A 16,117-nucleotide genomic window follows, 5' to 3' on the forward strand; every position below is an offset into this window, starting at 1 on the left:
CTCCCCTTGTGGGCTGGTATGGGAGGAAAGCAGTGGTGAGAAGTACCTTGCTGCTCTGCAGGATCTCAGCACCCCCCACTCCCTGTGGAAAGCCTTGGCATGGAGGCTGCAGCCCCCAACTCCACAGTGCTGCCCCACCCACAGCCTCCCCTCCCAGCATGCAGTGCCAGGACTCCAGTAGCGGTCCCCCATTGGGCAGGGCTGCAGGTGCAAGCAGGTCTGCAAGGCTGCAGCAAAGGAAGGCATTTCCCTGCATTTTCTTCCCAGGATGCAACCGTACAAACCTGCCTGCCTATGGCTGGGGTCTTTATTCCAAAAAAACCTCAAAGCATCATGCTGTTGCCAATCCCATTAACAATCTGAATCCCATTAACATTAATGTCAATGGCATGGGATTGGTTCCCAGCAAATTTTGCTATTAAGCAGCATCCACTGTATTGCAGAGTGGCCCACCAAATAATCAGTAAAATCAACAAGGCCTATAAACAGGGAAGGACAATATTAAAGAACTCTTAATAAATCAGATATAAACAAGCACATAGTGACACCTTTAATATACCCACAAAAAACTTCTCCATATTAAATTTGTACCACTAAATTACTGAACAAAAACTCAATTAATTTTACAATTACCTAAAAAATTGTCCAGTGATCCCACATTTTCTTCTTGATTGACACATGCTCTCTTACTTATAGAGGTCTTGTGCACATGAGAGTGACTGGGTGTCGACACTGTAACTGAGGCACCTCTAACACGGCAGGGTGATTTGGGGTCAAACTGAATTCTGCGTCTCTGTTTTTTGTCCTTATGGCTTTGCTTACTTAAGTGAATTTTCTTGACTGGTGAATCATCTTCAGAGGATGAAAATTCACCTATATTCTGTGAATCCGTTTCCTTTTCTCCATTGTTTGGCTTGTTCGCCTGCAGCACAGTTTTGGAAGAGTTACAGAACTCCTTATTTCGGTCACATTTTTGTTTCAACCTAAGAGCAGTGAAGGCTTTCTGGTTTCTTGATTTGGACCACAGCGGTATTTCAAGATCATCAGACTCATCACTTATATCACTAGTGCCTTTCACATATGTTGTGGTTTTTTGGGCATTTTTCCAAGACTTTGTTTTGGTGAAGATTGACCCACTATTACAGAACAGAGATTGTTTACAGGCCAAAGCGTCTCCCTTACGTGTACACTTAGTGGTCTTTTCTGTATCTGACTCTTCCAATTTTTCTGATACAGCCTCATATCTTTTAACATTTTTAGCAGGAGCAGTTTCTTGGTGAGCTGGAACTTGGGAAGGAAAGATGATATCATCACTCTCTTCTGAGCTGCCTTCAGTCTCCATGACTACACCAATTTCGTTTGAAATGCACTGATCTTTATTTTTATTTTCAATGTCCTTTTTTATCCCAGAGTCAGATGAAACAGGCCAATCTGGGGCTACAATCACACAATGCATATCTTGTTTTTCAGTTCTATTTGGTGACTCAGTGGTTCTCCGATGTCTCAAAATACTATTATGGCTTCTACTTTTCTGAAGACCAATGCACTTGACATCTACATTTGATCTTTGGCCCACAGACAAGGCATCTGTGCTTTCTTGATCAGATACAGCATTACTATCAATGACCTCAGTAGCTTTAGTTTCTCTCTCTAACAGTTTAGGAAAACCACACTGCATTAAGGTAAGCTGTTTCTTTGAAATTAGCATGTCATTTGCATTGCAAAATCTGCTTTTTTTTGTTCTTGAGCTTCCCACAAGTTCATCATCATCACTAAAGTCACTATAAAAATCAAATTCCTCTTTCTCCAGTTGTTCCCTAGATTTGAGAGGAGCTTTATCTTCTTCACAACCTGGCTCTGAATGCTTAAAAAAAAAAAAAAAAAAATACTGAAAATCACTGTCACAGAAGTTAGCTTTTTTGTTTTGTTGTAATGTTATTTAAAACATATACACATTTGGAACAACAATGTCTAACTTTGACTCTCTAATATAGAAAATGGATTTTTACTAAATTATAAAACCCAAACAATATAAAAATAAGTATATATTCAATACACATATAGGAAGCTTTGGTATGCAATACAATATTTAACCAAATAATAGCATGTGTGCTATGACAATCCCCCCCCCCCCAGCAATATTAGTAAACTGTGTTAAATGTTTGGGACAACAACAATACTATCTATTGTTTGCTTGTTTGGGAAAACCCTGCATTTGTCCAGTAAACATACTGTTACATTTACAGTTTGAACTCATTTTGGTGCAACTTTCAAGTTGTTTAAGTTGAAAAAGCAACTCAACAGTCCAAACCAAAACACTACCTAATCAGATCATTTATAAGGAAAACACATAATAGGGTGGCCAATCTTTTAGGATTTGGGGGCCAATGCTCCCATTTATAATGCTTTAAAGAGCTGTGTGCACATAACCGTCTACTCTAGAATCACTTAAGGACTATTGTCGCCAAGCACACATCATCTAGCCAAGTACAAAACTAAAGAAGTTCAGAAAACAGGAACAAAACTATGTACACTAAGTATATAAATATTTCAAAATATACGTGGCAGGTAACTACAGAAGAGTAAATTATTACGGCCTTATCTGCATAGGAAAGTTTTACTAGCTACACCAATATAGTTATCCTGGTATAACTCATTGTCTCGACATGCTTATTCTGGTATAAAAGTAGCTTTTTTCATTTAGCTTAAACCCCCTTCCCAAATGACAAACTAAACTGCAAAAGGCCACTCAACCATCAGAATAAGTGAATCCACATGGAGGTTATACTGGTATATACAATATCACTGTAAATTCATCTCTCTGGTTACACAAAAAACCCCAACCAACAAGACAACATTTTCCTATGAAGACCCGGCTTAAGAGATTGTGGCCAATTTACAGTACAAGTCAACTCAGTGAGGCACAAACACACAATAAGTTTATATGTATTTTTTGCCTAATTTATAAGAACATAAGAAAGGCCGTACCGGGTCAGACCAAAGGTCCATCTAGCCCAGTATCTGTCTACCGACAGTGGCCAATGCCAGGTGCCCCTGAGGGAGTGAACCTAACAGGCAATGATCAAGTGATCTCTCTCCTGCCATCCATCTCCATCCTCTGACGAACAGAGGCTAGGGACACCATTCTTACCCATCCTGGCTAATAGCCATTTATGACTTAGCCACCATGAATTTATCCAGTCCCCTTTTAAACATTGTTATAGTCCTAGCCTTCACAACCTCCTCAGGTAAGGAGTTCCACAAGTTGACTGTGCGCTGCGTGAAGAAGAACTTCCTTTTATTTGTTTTAAACCTTCTGCCTATTAATTTCATTTGGTGACCCCCTAGTTCTTGTGTTATGGGAATAAGTAAATAACTTTTCCTTATCCACTTTCTCAACATCACTCATGATTTTATATACCTCTATCATGTCCCCCCTTAGTCTCCTCTTTTCCAAACTGAAGAGTCCTAGCCTCTTTTAATCTTTCCTCATATGGGACCCCTCTCTAAACCCCTAATCATTTTAGGTTGCTCTTTTCTGAACCTTTTCTAGTGCTAGAATATCTTTTTTGAGGTGAGGAGACCAACATCTGTACACAGTATTCGAGATGTGGGCGTACCATGGATTTATATAAGGACAATAATATATTCTCAGTCTTATTCTCTATCCCCTTTTTAATGATTCCTAACATCCTGTTTGCTTTTTTGACCGCCTCTGCACACTGCGTGGACATCTTCAGAGAACTATCCACGATAACTCCAAGATCTTTTTCCTGACTCGTTGTAGCTAAATTAGCCCCCATCATGTTGTATGTATAGTTCGGGTTATTTTTTCCAATGTGCATTACTTTACATTTATCCACATTAAATTTCATTTGCCATTTTGTTGCCCAATCACTTAGTTTTGTGAGATCTTTTTGAAGTTCTTCACAATCTGCTTTGGTCTTAACTATCTTGAGTAGTTTAGTGTCATCTGCAAACTTTGCCACCTCACTGTTTACCCCCTTTCTCCAGATCATTTATGAATAAAATTGAATTAGGATTGGTCCTAAGACTGAGCCTTGGGGAACACCACTAGTTACCCCTCTCCATTCTGAGAATTTACCATTAATTTCCTACCCTTTGTTCCCTGTCCTTTAACCAGTTCTCAATCCATGAAAGGACCTTTCCTTTTATCCCATGACAGCTTAATTTACATAAGAGCCTTTGGTGAGGGACCTTGTCAAAGGCTTTCTGGAAATCTAAGTACACTATGTCCACCGGATCCCCCTTGTCCACATGTTTGTTGACCCCTTCAAAGAACTCTAATAGATTAGTAAGACACGATTTCCCTTTACAGAAACCATGTTGACTATTGCTCAAGAGTTTATGTTTTTCTATGTGTCTGACAATTTTATTCTTTACTATTGTTTCAACTAATTTGCCCGGTACCGACGTAGTTAGACTTACCGGTCTGTAATTGCCAGGATCACCCATAGAGCCCTTTTTTAAATATTGGCGTTACATTAGCTAACTTCCAGTCATTGGGTACCGAAGCCGATTTAAAGGACAGGTTACAAACCTTGGTTAATAGTTTCCGCAACTTCACATTTGAGTTCTTTCAGAACTCTTGGGTGAATGCCATCTGGGTCCCGGTGACTTGTTAATGTTGAGTTTATCAATTAATTCCAAAACCTCCTCTAGTGACACTTCAATCTGTGACAGTTCCTCAGATTTTGTCACCTACAAAAGCCAGCTCAGGTCTGGGAATCTCCCTAACCATCCTCAGCCATGAAGACTGAAGCAAAGAATCCATTTAGTTTTCTCCGCAATGACTTTATCATCTTTAAGCGCTCCTTTTGTATTTTCATCGTCAAGGGGCCCCACTGGTTGTTTAGCAGGCTTCCTGCTTCTGATGTACTTAAAAAACATTTTGTTATTACCTTTGGAGTTTTATGGCTAGCCGTTCTTCAAACTCCTCTTTGGCTTTCTTATTACACTCTTGCACTTAAGGTTGGCAGTGTTTGTGCTCCTTTCTATTTGCCTCACTGGGAATTGACTTCCACTTTTTAAAGGAAGTCTTTTTTATCTCTCACTGCTTCTTTTACATGGTTGTTAAGCCACGGTGGGCTCTTTTTTTAGTTCTTTTACTGTTTTTTCTTAATTTGGGGTATACATTGAAGTTGGGCCTCTATTATGGTGTCTTTAAAAAGGGCCCACGCAACTTGCAGGGATTTCACTTTAGTCACTGTACCTTTTAACTTTTGTCTAACTAACCCCCTCATTTTTGTATAGTTCCCCCTTTTGAAATTAAAGGCCACAGTGTTGGGCAGTTGAGATGTTCTTCCCACCACAGGGATGTTGAATGCTATTGTATTATGGTCACTATTTCCAAGCGGTCCTGCTATAGTTACCTCTTGGACCAGCTCCTGCGCTCCACTCAGGGTTAAATCTAGAGTCGCCTCTCCCCTTGTGGGTTCCCGTACCAGCTGCTCCATGAAGCAGTCATTTAAAGTATTGAGAAATTTTATCTCTGCATTTCGTCCTGAAGTGAAATGTTCCCAGTCAATATGGGGATAACTGAAATCCCCCACTATTATTGGGTTCTTAATTTTGATAGCCTCTCTAATTTCCCTTAGCATTTCATCATCACTATTACTGTCCTGGTCAAGGTGGTCGATAATAGATCCCTACTGTTATATTTTTACTAGAGCATGAAATTTCTATCCAGAGAGACTCTATGGAACCTGTGGATTCGCTTAAGATTTTTACTTCATTTGAATCTACAACTTTCTTTAACATATAGTGCCACTCCTCCCCCTGCATGGCCTGTTCTGTCCTTCCGATATATTTTGTACCCCGGAATGATTTGTGTCCCATTGATTGGTCTCAGTCCACCAGGTTTCTGTGATGCCTATTATATCTATATCCTCCTTTATCACAAGGCACTCTAGTTCACCCATCTTATTATTTAGACTTCTGGCATTTGTGTACAAGCACTTTAAAAACTTGTCCCTGTTTATTAGCCTGCCTTTTTCTGATGTGCCAGATTCTTTTTTATGTGACTGTTTGTCATCTGATCCGGCCCTTACATTATACTTTTCAGTCCTCTGCTCCTGACTATAACCTGGAGATTCTCTATCATCAGACTCTCCCCTAAGAGAAGTCTGTGTCCGATCCACACGCACCTCTGCAGCAGTCGGCTTTCCCCCATCTCCTAGTTTAAAAACTGCTCTACAACCTTTTTAATGTTTAGTGCCAGCAGTCTGGTTCCACTTTGGTTTAGGTGGAGCCCATCTCTCCTGTATAGGCTCCCTCCCATCCCAGAAGTTTCCCCAGTTTCCTAATGAACGTGAACCCCTCCTCTCTACACCATCGTCTCATCCACGCAATTGAGACTCTGAAGCTCTGCCTGCCTACCTGGCCCTGCGCGTGGAACTGGGAGCATTTCTGAAAATGCCACCATAGAGGTCCTGGATTTCAGTCTCTTCCCTAGCAGCCTAAATTTGGCTTCCAGGACATCTCTCCTACCCTTCCCTATGTCATTGGTACCTACATGTACCACGACCACCGGCTCCTCCCCAGCACTACACATAAGTCTATCTAGATGCCTCGAGAGATCCGCAACCTTCGCACCAGGCAGGCAAGTCACCATACGGTTCTCCCGGTCATCACAGACCCAGCTATCTACATTTCTAATAATCGAATCTCCCATTACTAACACCTGCCTTTTCCTAGAAACTGGAGTTCCCTCCCCTGGAGAGGTAACCTCAGTGCGAGAGGCAACCCCAGCACCATCTGGAAGGAGGGTCCCAACTACGGGAAGGTTTCCCTCTGCTCCCATCGACTGCTCTACTTCCCTGGGCCCTTCCTCCTCCTCTATATTTAACCCTTCTACCCCACTCCCTAACTGCGCACCACAAATATAAAACAAAAATAATCCTTCATAGCCAAATAGATACAAAATTCATGAATTCAAAGATTAAAATTATGATACAGACACAGTTTATTTTGTTGCAATTTAAAATCCAGTATAACTCCAAAATGGACTCCATTATAACTAACAACACAGTAATATGTATGTGCGCGTTTATTGGCAAAGTTGAAAAAACTATTCAGTTAAAAGGAAGTTCTTATTTATAAAGAGCAAAATTCACCCAAGTGCAGAAGGCCTGTAAACTCTTCACAGGAAGCGGTGCTGGCCAAAAGACAATGCAGCTGAACTAATGCACTCCTACATGTTGCAAAATGGGGGTTCCAAACCAGTTCTCTAAAAGCCAGTAAGGAACAAGTTATTAAGATGGCCTGTTGGAGGGGTTACTGGATCTGCAATTACATGGATCAAGCGGCCCAAACCCCTTGCACAGGGGATCTGACCACTGTATCAGTTACTAGGCTACAGCATACTGACTATTGTTAATAGTTATGCCTCTGATTGGCCAAACCACCCAAGTGTTGGAAAAGTCAGCAGACTGGCTCTTAAGCCCAGCAGCAGCATTCAGGGGCTGCTCAAAGCATTTGCTCACAGCTGTGATAGCTTCTGTGCCAGCTTGTTCCAGATCTGTTCCTGCCTTGGCCCCAGCCATGCCTCTTTCCAGGTAACCCTGTCCTGACTTCAGTTCTAATTACGAGGCCTGACACCCAGCCTACACACAGCACAACCCAGTCTCTGACACACACACGCACGCACACCCAAGGACCAATTATTTGGGCTTTGTGCAAAGGAGTGAATTTTACTTCAAATTCTTTGTCCAAAGTACAGTAGGAGGCAGCTCCTCAGCTGGTGTGGACAGACACTAAAGTCACTGGGGCTAGGCCAACTTACATCAATTGAGGTTCTGGTCCAACAAATCATTTGCCAAATAAGCCATTCAAAATACATGTGAGCAACTGTCCCTCTACATCAACAGTATCCATTAACAAAATATATACACGCACAGCAGTATGATGGTATTTATGATGGGACATTACCACAGACTAAACATATTAACAGAAGTTTGCCTGATATTCATTATCTTGTTGCAGATTCTAACCAAAGGCAGCAAAAGACCATCATGTAGCAGCAATGTTCTCTCTTTCTGATAATATCCCTTACATACTGTATCTTTTAAAAATATAGTGTCTAGTTATTGTCAAAGATGTCTGCTCAACACACTAGCTGGAACGTGAGGAAAAAAAGAGCACCCACTTTCCCATGTTGTAGACATGCACAAAGACAACTCACCATTTCTAATCTGCATGTTGGTGGCTCCTCCTTTAGCCATGTAGTGGCTGTCTTGACTCCTGCTTCCACTTGACCCTCCCTCTAAAAGAGAAAAGATGCAAGCAAGGCAAGCTTTATAATAAAAATTACCAACACAATAAGGCAGCATGTGTGGTCTTCAAGGTAAGATGGGCAGACAGGGCAAAGCTTAATTTTTCTGTCTTTATCTGGAAGTGCACGTTTCAAGAGTAAAATGGCCTCTCACACTTAAGGCCCAAACAAATTGCCACACTTTAGTTGATGGAAAGACTCAATGGCAGTTAGATCAGGCCTCTAATGAGTAAGAAAACTGACATAGTATACATGTTGAGCGGATTCTACACACATCCAAAATTTTACTATTTTTAAAACATTTTTTTTCAGACACATAGTATTTTCATCACTAAAGACTATTTAAAGCACATACCAAGACAGAATTGTTTTTCTCCTAGCAAAACAGATTTGAGTTGAAGTATCCCAAAGTGCAAAACAGGTATCTTTCCCAAAATATGGCTAGGCAGATTTTGTTTATAAACTTTCTAGAAACATCCACCTCTGGCAGAGACTGTGCCTAAGAAGCTTTATCTTCAAAGTAAATTACTAAGAATGCTTGTGATGGGGTCCTGGCTTCCGCAGTTTAAAAGAATTCCTAACACAATGGGCCAACTTCAGAGGCAATGCATCCGATATTATAAAATTAGATTCCTTTATCCACACGTAAGGGTAAAGAATTTTAAATCAGGGTATCTTACTCATTAAGAAGCCAAAGCAGGTATAACAAGTTGTGTGAAAGTGCACAGTGGCTTACATTACCTTACATAGTCTTGCATCTTCATATTAAAGATTTTGTTTATTTGCTACACTAACTTTTTAGTCCATAGCATGACTTATACCAGCTTAGCTCCTAACCTCCTCCACCAGATTGAGGAGTGATATATAAGGGTGGAGGTGTCGGATATGAAAAAGAAAAATAGTTTCAGGGAATCTTATTTGGTAAAACATACATACTGTGGACATAAAGACGTGCATGTTATGCATACTTTACCTCACTCAACACCACCCTCTGAATCTGGCTCAATACAGTGTTTGAGAACAACCAAAACATAGAGATTTAAGAATGGAATGCACCACTCAGCCTTTTCAAGGCTGTATTTTTAAATAATGTATGCATATGACACATAAATGCAACAATTCTGTGATATGAAACATGTCTATCCATGTATAATAGCCATTATACAGAAGGTTAGCAAGATCAGAACACTTCCTTCATAGTAAAAAAGTATTTTAAATTTGATTTGAAGGACAAATACTGTATCTGATAAATAAAATACATCTGTATACACAGATGAATAAATGTGGAAGTATCACAAAATCAGTTGTGGTATTTTTATTAGGAAGAGAAATGAATTTCGTTGAGCTCTTGGCAAGTTTCAGTAAGACCACATTTTCCATATTTTTGTTTATTTTAGAGGAATTATTTTGGTGTGCCAGAAAGTGAGAAACTAACAGCCCTAAATTAAAGCACAATGTAGGCATTTGTTGTTTCAAGTTTCACCATACTGCTTTGCCTGGCACTACATTCATATCTATGGTAAAATGCTTCAAGAGGAAAAAATATGTAAAGCTAATATCCAAAAGTCAGAAGGAAAGCTTCACACCTCCAGGATGTCTTTTGTAAGGCAGGACCCCTGGGTTCGAAGCTTGAAGAGGTTATGGATCCCAAAAAGCTCTCCTTGATGTTCCTTTGATCCTTGCACTGCCTCAAAATATCGCTTGGCATTTTCACTTCCAACTACCGCACAGTGAAGTTGCTAAAACAGAATAATGCAAGAGATTTCAGAAATGTTTGCTCCAATCATATGTCAGAATTTCCTGGCATTCACAGTATATACGCAGCTTTAGTTAAAGGAGGCAGAAATTCCTAAGGAAGGATATTTTGTTTTTATTTACCTGGCAGATGTTGCCATTGTGGTATAATATTAATCGGACTAGTTTTACTGAATAGGAAAGCAAAAAACAAAAACAAAAACAAAAAAAGTTCTAAGCCTCCTACTTCATTGTTCTATGCCTAACACTGGAAACTTGCTAACTTATTCTTGAGCAGGAGTCTCAAACATGTGGCCCATGGGCCGCATGTGGCACATGAGGTTATTTTCTGAGGCCCGCGAGCTCCTCGTGGCCCCCCCGCATTGGCTGCGGTTCCCCATTCCCAGCCAATGGGAGATGCTGGGGGCGGTGCCTGAAGCAACACCAACACACACACCCCTGTGCCTCTGCTCTCCCACGTTCCAGCCGCTTCTTGGAGTGGTGCGGGGGCAGGGAAGGTAGACAGAGAGCCTGCCCTACCCCCGGTGCGCGCCAGGCCGGAGCCCGCCCCCCCGAACCCTTCCTGCAGTCGAACCCCCTGCCTTGAGCCCCTTGACGCACCCTGACCCCCTGCCACACCATTCCTGCACCCCAACCCACTGCCCTGAGCCCCTGCTGCACCCCAATCCCCTGCCATACCCTGTACCCTGCCCTCATGCCCTGAGCCCCCTGCTGCACCCCACACCCTTCCTGCACCCCAACCTGCTTCCCTAAGCTGCCGGCTGCACCCTGCACCGACCCCCTGCCCTGAACCTCCTGCCGCACTCCACACCCCACCTGCACCCCAACTCACTGCCCTGAGCCCCCTGCCGCGCCCCTCCTGCACTGCAACCCCCTGGCCTGACCCCCTGCCACACCCCTCCTGCACCCCCTGGGGGCAGGGAGGGGACGGAGTTGGGGTGGGGATTTCGGGGAAGTGGTTGGAATGGGGGCAGGGAATGGGTGGGAAGAGGAGGGGCATGGGCGGGGCCTCATGGAAGGGGTGGAGAGGGGGCAGGGCCGAGGGCGGCGTGGGGGGGGGGGGAAGGTGTCAGTAAATGCGGCCCTCGGGCCAATGTACTAGTCCTTAACGTGGCCCTCGTGGTCATTTGAGTTTGAGACCCCTGTTCTTGGGTATCAGTACTTCACTGCATTGTGCCTGTTTACAAATAATTAATAAAAAATATTTAAAGACTGAACAACAATAATTTAAAGTACACCCAGAGTGAAAAAGAATATGGTGACTGAATCACAAATAATCTGGAAAAATTTAAATTCTGATCCACTCTGATTAAATGAAATGTACAAATGACTAATAAGAACCACCACTGTGTTGGAAACAGTTAAGTAAATAGTGCATCAGATAAAATTTAAACATTCTTGAAATCAGGCAGGTTGAGCTCTGCTTCAAGTGATGTCACGTGTTCAGTACAAATGTAACTGACATCCTTTGCACGAAAAGCAGGAAGAAATGATGGCTTTTACTAGACCTATACAATTTTTCTGTAGCTCTGTCCCTAGGAAGTTGGTAGCCTTTGAGGGCTACTTAATGGTCATTCTAGGACTATGCAATTGCTTTCAAGGGAGAAGTACCCCTCTGAAATAGTCATCAGTCACAAAGGTAAACTATAGCTGGATTGACCCCTAACTTTGCTAGGTGCAATGTACATTTTTCTCTAAGAACATAGTAGCAATCATGCTCATAGTTAAGGCTGCACCACAGATTTCGGATTAACTAGTTTATATTGTTTACTTAATTTTATATTTTTGTTCTACTTGTTTTAGATTCTGAATTACTATTGGTTGTACATGTTTTCCTCACTGTTCCACTAATAAAAAATAAAAAATGCCAATGTAATTTCAAAATCCAATGCATCCTTCAATAATTTCATCTTTAGACAATACAACACAAAGCATTGCAGATTGGTTTTTTGAAAAGCAGTCTATTACTTACACATATTAAAACATTGACTAAATACAGAGCAGACAACCTAGTTTATAGAGCTATTTGAGGATGCACTTGAACATAGAGAAAGCCACATGTTCAGGTGCTGTCATGTTTGTGTGTTCTCATTAATGGTAACAATAGGTTTTTATACTCTTTATCAACACTTGTTGAAAATCTCTGGAAATTGTGTGCCCAATTAGGTGCTCAACTGTCAATGCAATTCAAATCTAGATGTAAAAACCAGCCTTGGATTTCCAATGATTTTGTCTGTAGACTAATTCTAGGTAAAACATACTTGGCCAATTAGACAAAAAAATTTCAGCAAGCTCTGGATAATCAGGTCAAAATTTTGAGCAGGTTTCTATCAATGCAGACATAAGATTTGTAGGTTCCTCACTTCCACATGCAAAAGTTTACACGTGGGCAGACAAATTAGGTAACTGCACATGCAATTCACAGTTAGGTACCAGTTTACCTGTTCGTACAGATATACAGGTGTTTGCAGACCAACGTGTCTGTTGATTCTAAGGGTGCATTAGTAGTAGGGTTACCAGATAGCAACTGTGAAAAAAAACGGGACGGGGGTGGGGGGCAATAGGAACCTATATAAGAAAAAGTCCCAAAAAACAGGACTGTCCCTTTAAAAATGGGACATCTGGTCACCCTAATTAGTGGAGACGTAATGTTCAACTCTAAGGCTCAGATTTTCATCTTAACTGACCATTCTTATAGTTAAGAGACAGATGTTCAAAGTTATATGCATACAGCTGTATGCATACATATAAGCTGAGCAATGTGAATAGGTACCTGATTGGTCAGAGTTGTGTAAACAGCCTGTCCCTTCCAAATACATCAGTTTTTTGCATTCAGTAGTAACATGCATATGTATGTACACAAATTCATGCACAGACCTGTACAAGTCTGGTCCTAAACATTCCTGCTAAAATTAAAATGTAATGCTTTGTGAGAACTTTACAAAGCTGGTAGAAAGAATGCCTTATATTGTACTAATGTCTTTGTAAAGTCATCTGAAAATTTTGTACATAAACAGCACATAATTTTCTTCATGGTGCTTTCAATTAAGGTTTCTCAAACATGCATTTAATTAGGATATCAGATAATTATTGAAATGGAGAAAGGAATATATAAAGTTTAAAAATATGTTTACTGATGTTTAAAAGGTTGTCAAAGTTGGTAGGTCTAAAAATTGACTTATTTTGACAGTGTTCTCCACTGAAAGGTCTTAGCTTCCAGATCTTTCCATCTGTTTATTTTTCAGATTGATCACCATTGCCAGTAAGAAGAAAACCCCTATACACAATAAAACAATGTGACATTGTGAAAGTAACAGTCAAGAAAGTAGCATACACACATACTGATATTAACAAGGAATGTAAAAGTTTTTCAGAAAGTTGTGTACGTTTGAGGGGAAAAAAAACATGGTAAGACTTTCCAGAAAAGAGCACAAAAAGCAGCAGATGTTAGTCCTTAAATAAATGCTAATTAATTATTGACGCTTAAAAAACACAGTGATTTCCTTTTTAAAATTAGATTACCAGTATATAGCAGAACTCTGCTAGTTCATTCACAGTACATTTACCAGAACATTTTCAATTAAGTAAAAGTAAACACTGGGGAAAAAATGAAGTGAGCAACTAGTGACTTTCTGCTGCTGTTCTAGGGATGGACACAATCCACACATGTGATTTCATTCCTCAGACTTTCTATTCAGAAGTGTCACATGACAGGCACAACCCTTACTCTTGCCCAGATGATTTCAATAAACTGTCCCGCAACAAAACTAGGACAAGTTGAACTAGGAGAAGGGAAAGCCTTTCTTACGAATTCTCATGACCCTGCCAGTCATCACAATCCATAGGAGGGAAGAGGAAGTCAGTGGGCTTCCTCAGAAGTAGGAGGTCATCAAGCAGCCATTACTGTCCAAGTTACTATACTGGCAATGGGAATTGCCCCATGTCAGCTCTACTCCTACTCCTCCCGCCCTCAAAATGAGGCACTGGATGATCATGGAGTTCACAGGAGAGACTGGCTCTCGCAAATAAGGTAGTGTTCAGAGTAATGGACACTTCTTAAGTTCATTTAGCCCAGCATTTCCCAAACTTTTGAAAAGTAAGCCCCACCCTTCCGGAAAATGAAAATCAATTGTGCCCACCTTCAATCCCATCACGTATTTAAATTTTAGTTTAATTTCTCGTTCAGGCCCACCAATATTTAACTGAAATTTAAAACTTGCTCTTACATTTTTATTTTAAGGAATGACATTTAATATTGGATGTCTCAGATCTTCATAAAAGGTACTTAATCTCCTTTCTCACATGCTTTGAGTGCTGAAATAAGGAACAACATTGGCATCTAAAGTACCATCACTGGCCTGAGTTAGCACCCACTGAAAGAAATTGGGTAGTTTTTCCCTGCCGAGTGCATAAATTAACATTGCAAGTCATAAATCCAACACAGAATCAACTTTGCTGTAGGTCAGCTTTCACTCAGTCAGCCAGTTGGCTGAAAATAGTTATTGTTTTACATGTACCATGACACTGTGAACTTTACCTGTTTGTAAACCTGCCGTAAGTACATCATCTCCTCCACTGTCCCCAAGGATATCAATCTAAACACTTTCACATCTCTGCACTGGCCAATCCTATAGGCTCTGCAAAGACAGTGATTTTGAAGAATACTAGGTTATTAGCTAACATGAGTTCCTTTGGAGATAAGTAAAATCCTAATTCCAATAAAAGGGAAATACTATAAACTTAAATAGAACTTCCCTAAAAGACAAGTTCAGAAATTAAGTGTTTTTACCAAGCTCACATTTTCTCTCTTTAGGGCCCTCACTTCTCTTCTCCATAACTCAAACTACCAACAGATTATTTTCAGAAACCACAGAAGAGATTTACTGAATGTCAAGACATCAGAGAAATGTGAATTTCACAGAGGTGGTACCATGAAGGTCTTGCAAGGACACACATTTCTGCAACATCGTAACATTTTTCCACTTCTGTAGTGGGAAGGGAAGAAAGAGAAGTCTTCCTGGAGGTATCTGAAAATAGAAAAAATCCTCTCTACATTGTTAGAAATGACAAAATAACGGAGGATCTTAAAAGCTAAAATATAAAATAGGATGGAACAAAGAATGTATTTTTACTCATCAAAACTCAATTGCTTTGTACACTTTAAAGGCTCCTTGGAGTGTTTCCTTAGTTATCTAAAAGTATTTTCATCAGCTGCATGTGAAATGCTAACCTATGGTTTAGAATGTCTTGGATAAAACACTTATAAAATAAGAATCTTGCATGTGTCACCACAGCAAGCTATCAGACAAACTGAATGCTGAAAAGGGACATTTCTACATTACATAGGCTTGAAAATAAGAACACAACTATTTTTCTTAAGGGATTCTATGTTTCTCAACATCAATCTTGAGCTGGATCAGTAACTGTGGGTTTTTTTTGTTTTTGTTTTTTTAATACTCTACTTTTAAACAGGCTAGCAATGATGGTTCCAGGCTCAGGAAAAATGCCATCAGGCTGTATGTCCACTTATTATTTTTTAAAATGAAACACTATCATAATGACAGCATTGTCCTATTCCTCTCTCTTCCAACGATGTCACAATTTGAAAAGTAGGAAATAAAAAAAGTTAAAATTCAGAGGTAAAGGAGCTGGGGAAATTCTCACTCACTTTTTAAACAGTATGCAGAGTACATTAATGCTAAAAAATTATTAACAGGCATTTCTAAATCTGATACAGCCAAAATCAGATTGTGTTTAAGAATATCCTATTCTCTAGGAAAATTTGCATGAGAAAATCAATTTCCAAAATGAACACAAAAAGAGCACTATGTCTATCTAAGTTTTAATATTGAGACTATACCTGTCAATGGCTTGAAGATCATTTGCTGGATTCCATGTTGGATCAAACAATATAACGACATTGGCTCCAACAAAATTGAGACCCAATCCACCAGCCCTTTAAAAAAAGTTAGTTAGTTCTTAGACTGCAAGAAAAGGAGTTAGGTAGTACCATTTTTTAAAACTCAAATTAAATGATTTCTAGCTCTGGATCTATTTAATCAAAATTAG

The 16,117-nt window shown here is 40.2% G+C and overlaps 1 protein-coding gene across 8 annotated transcripts in view; it reads right to left on the minus strand.

Annotated features, from left to right (window-relative positions):
- ERCC6L2 (ERCC excision repair 6 like 2) overlaps nucleotides 1-16,117 on the minus strand; it is a 173,655-nt gene that overhangs the window by 104,064 nt on the left and 53,474 nt on the right. For 7 of the 8 annotated variants that reach the window (XM_045020537.1, XM_045020539.1, XM_045020540.1 and 4 more), the window contains 5 exons: nucleotides 15,909-16,004; nucleotides 14,586-14,685; nucleotides 9,880-10,032; nucleotides 8,204-8,284; nucleotides 634-1,864 (listed from right to left, as the gene is read on the minus strand). In XM_045020537.1, the coding sequence (XP_044876472.1) occupies nucleotides 634-1,864; nucleotides 8,204-8,284; nucleotides 9,880-10,032; nucleotides 14,586-14,685; nucleotides 15,909-16,004 (1,661 nt within the window). Of the gene's footprint in view, nucleotides 1-633; nucleotides 1,865-8,203; nucleotides 8,285-9,873; nucleotides 10,033-14,585; nucleotides 14,686-15,908; nucleotides 16,005-16,117 lie in introns of those variants that run through there. The other variant, XM_045020544.1, reaches the window with a different exon arrangement.

Source organism: Mauremys mutica, chromosome 6 (genome assembly GCF_020497125.1).
Source record: "Mauremys mutica isolate MM-2020 ecotype Southern chromosome 6, ASM2049712v1, whole genome shotgun sequence".
NCBI classification, from domain to species: domain Eukaryota; kingdom Metazoa; phylum Chordata; order Testudines; family Geoemydidae; genus Mauremys; species Mauremys mutica.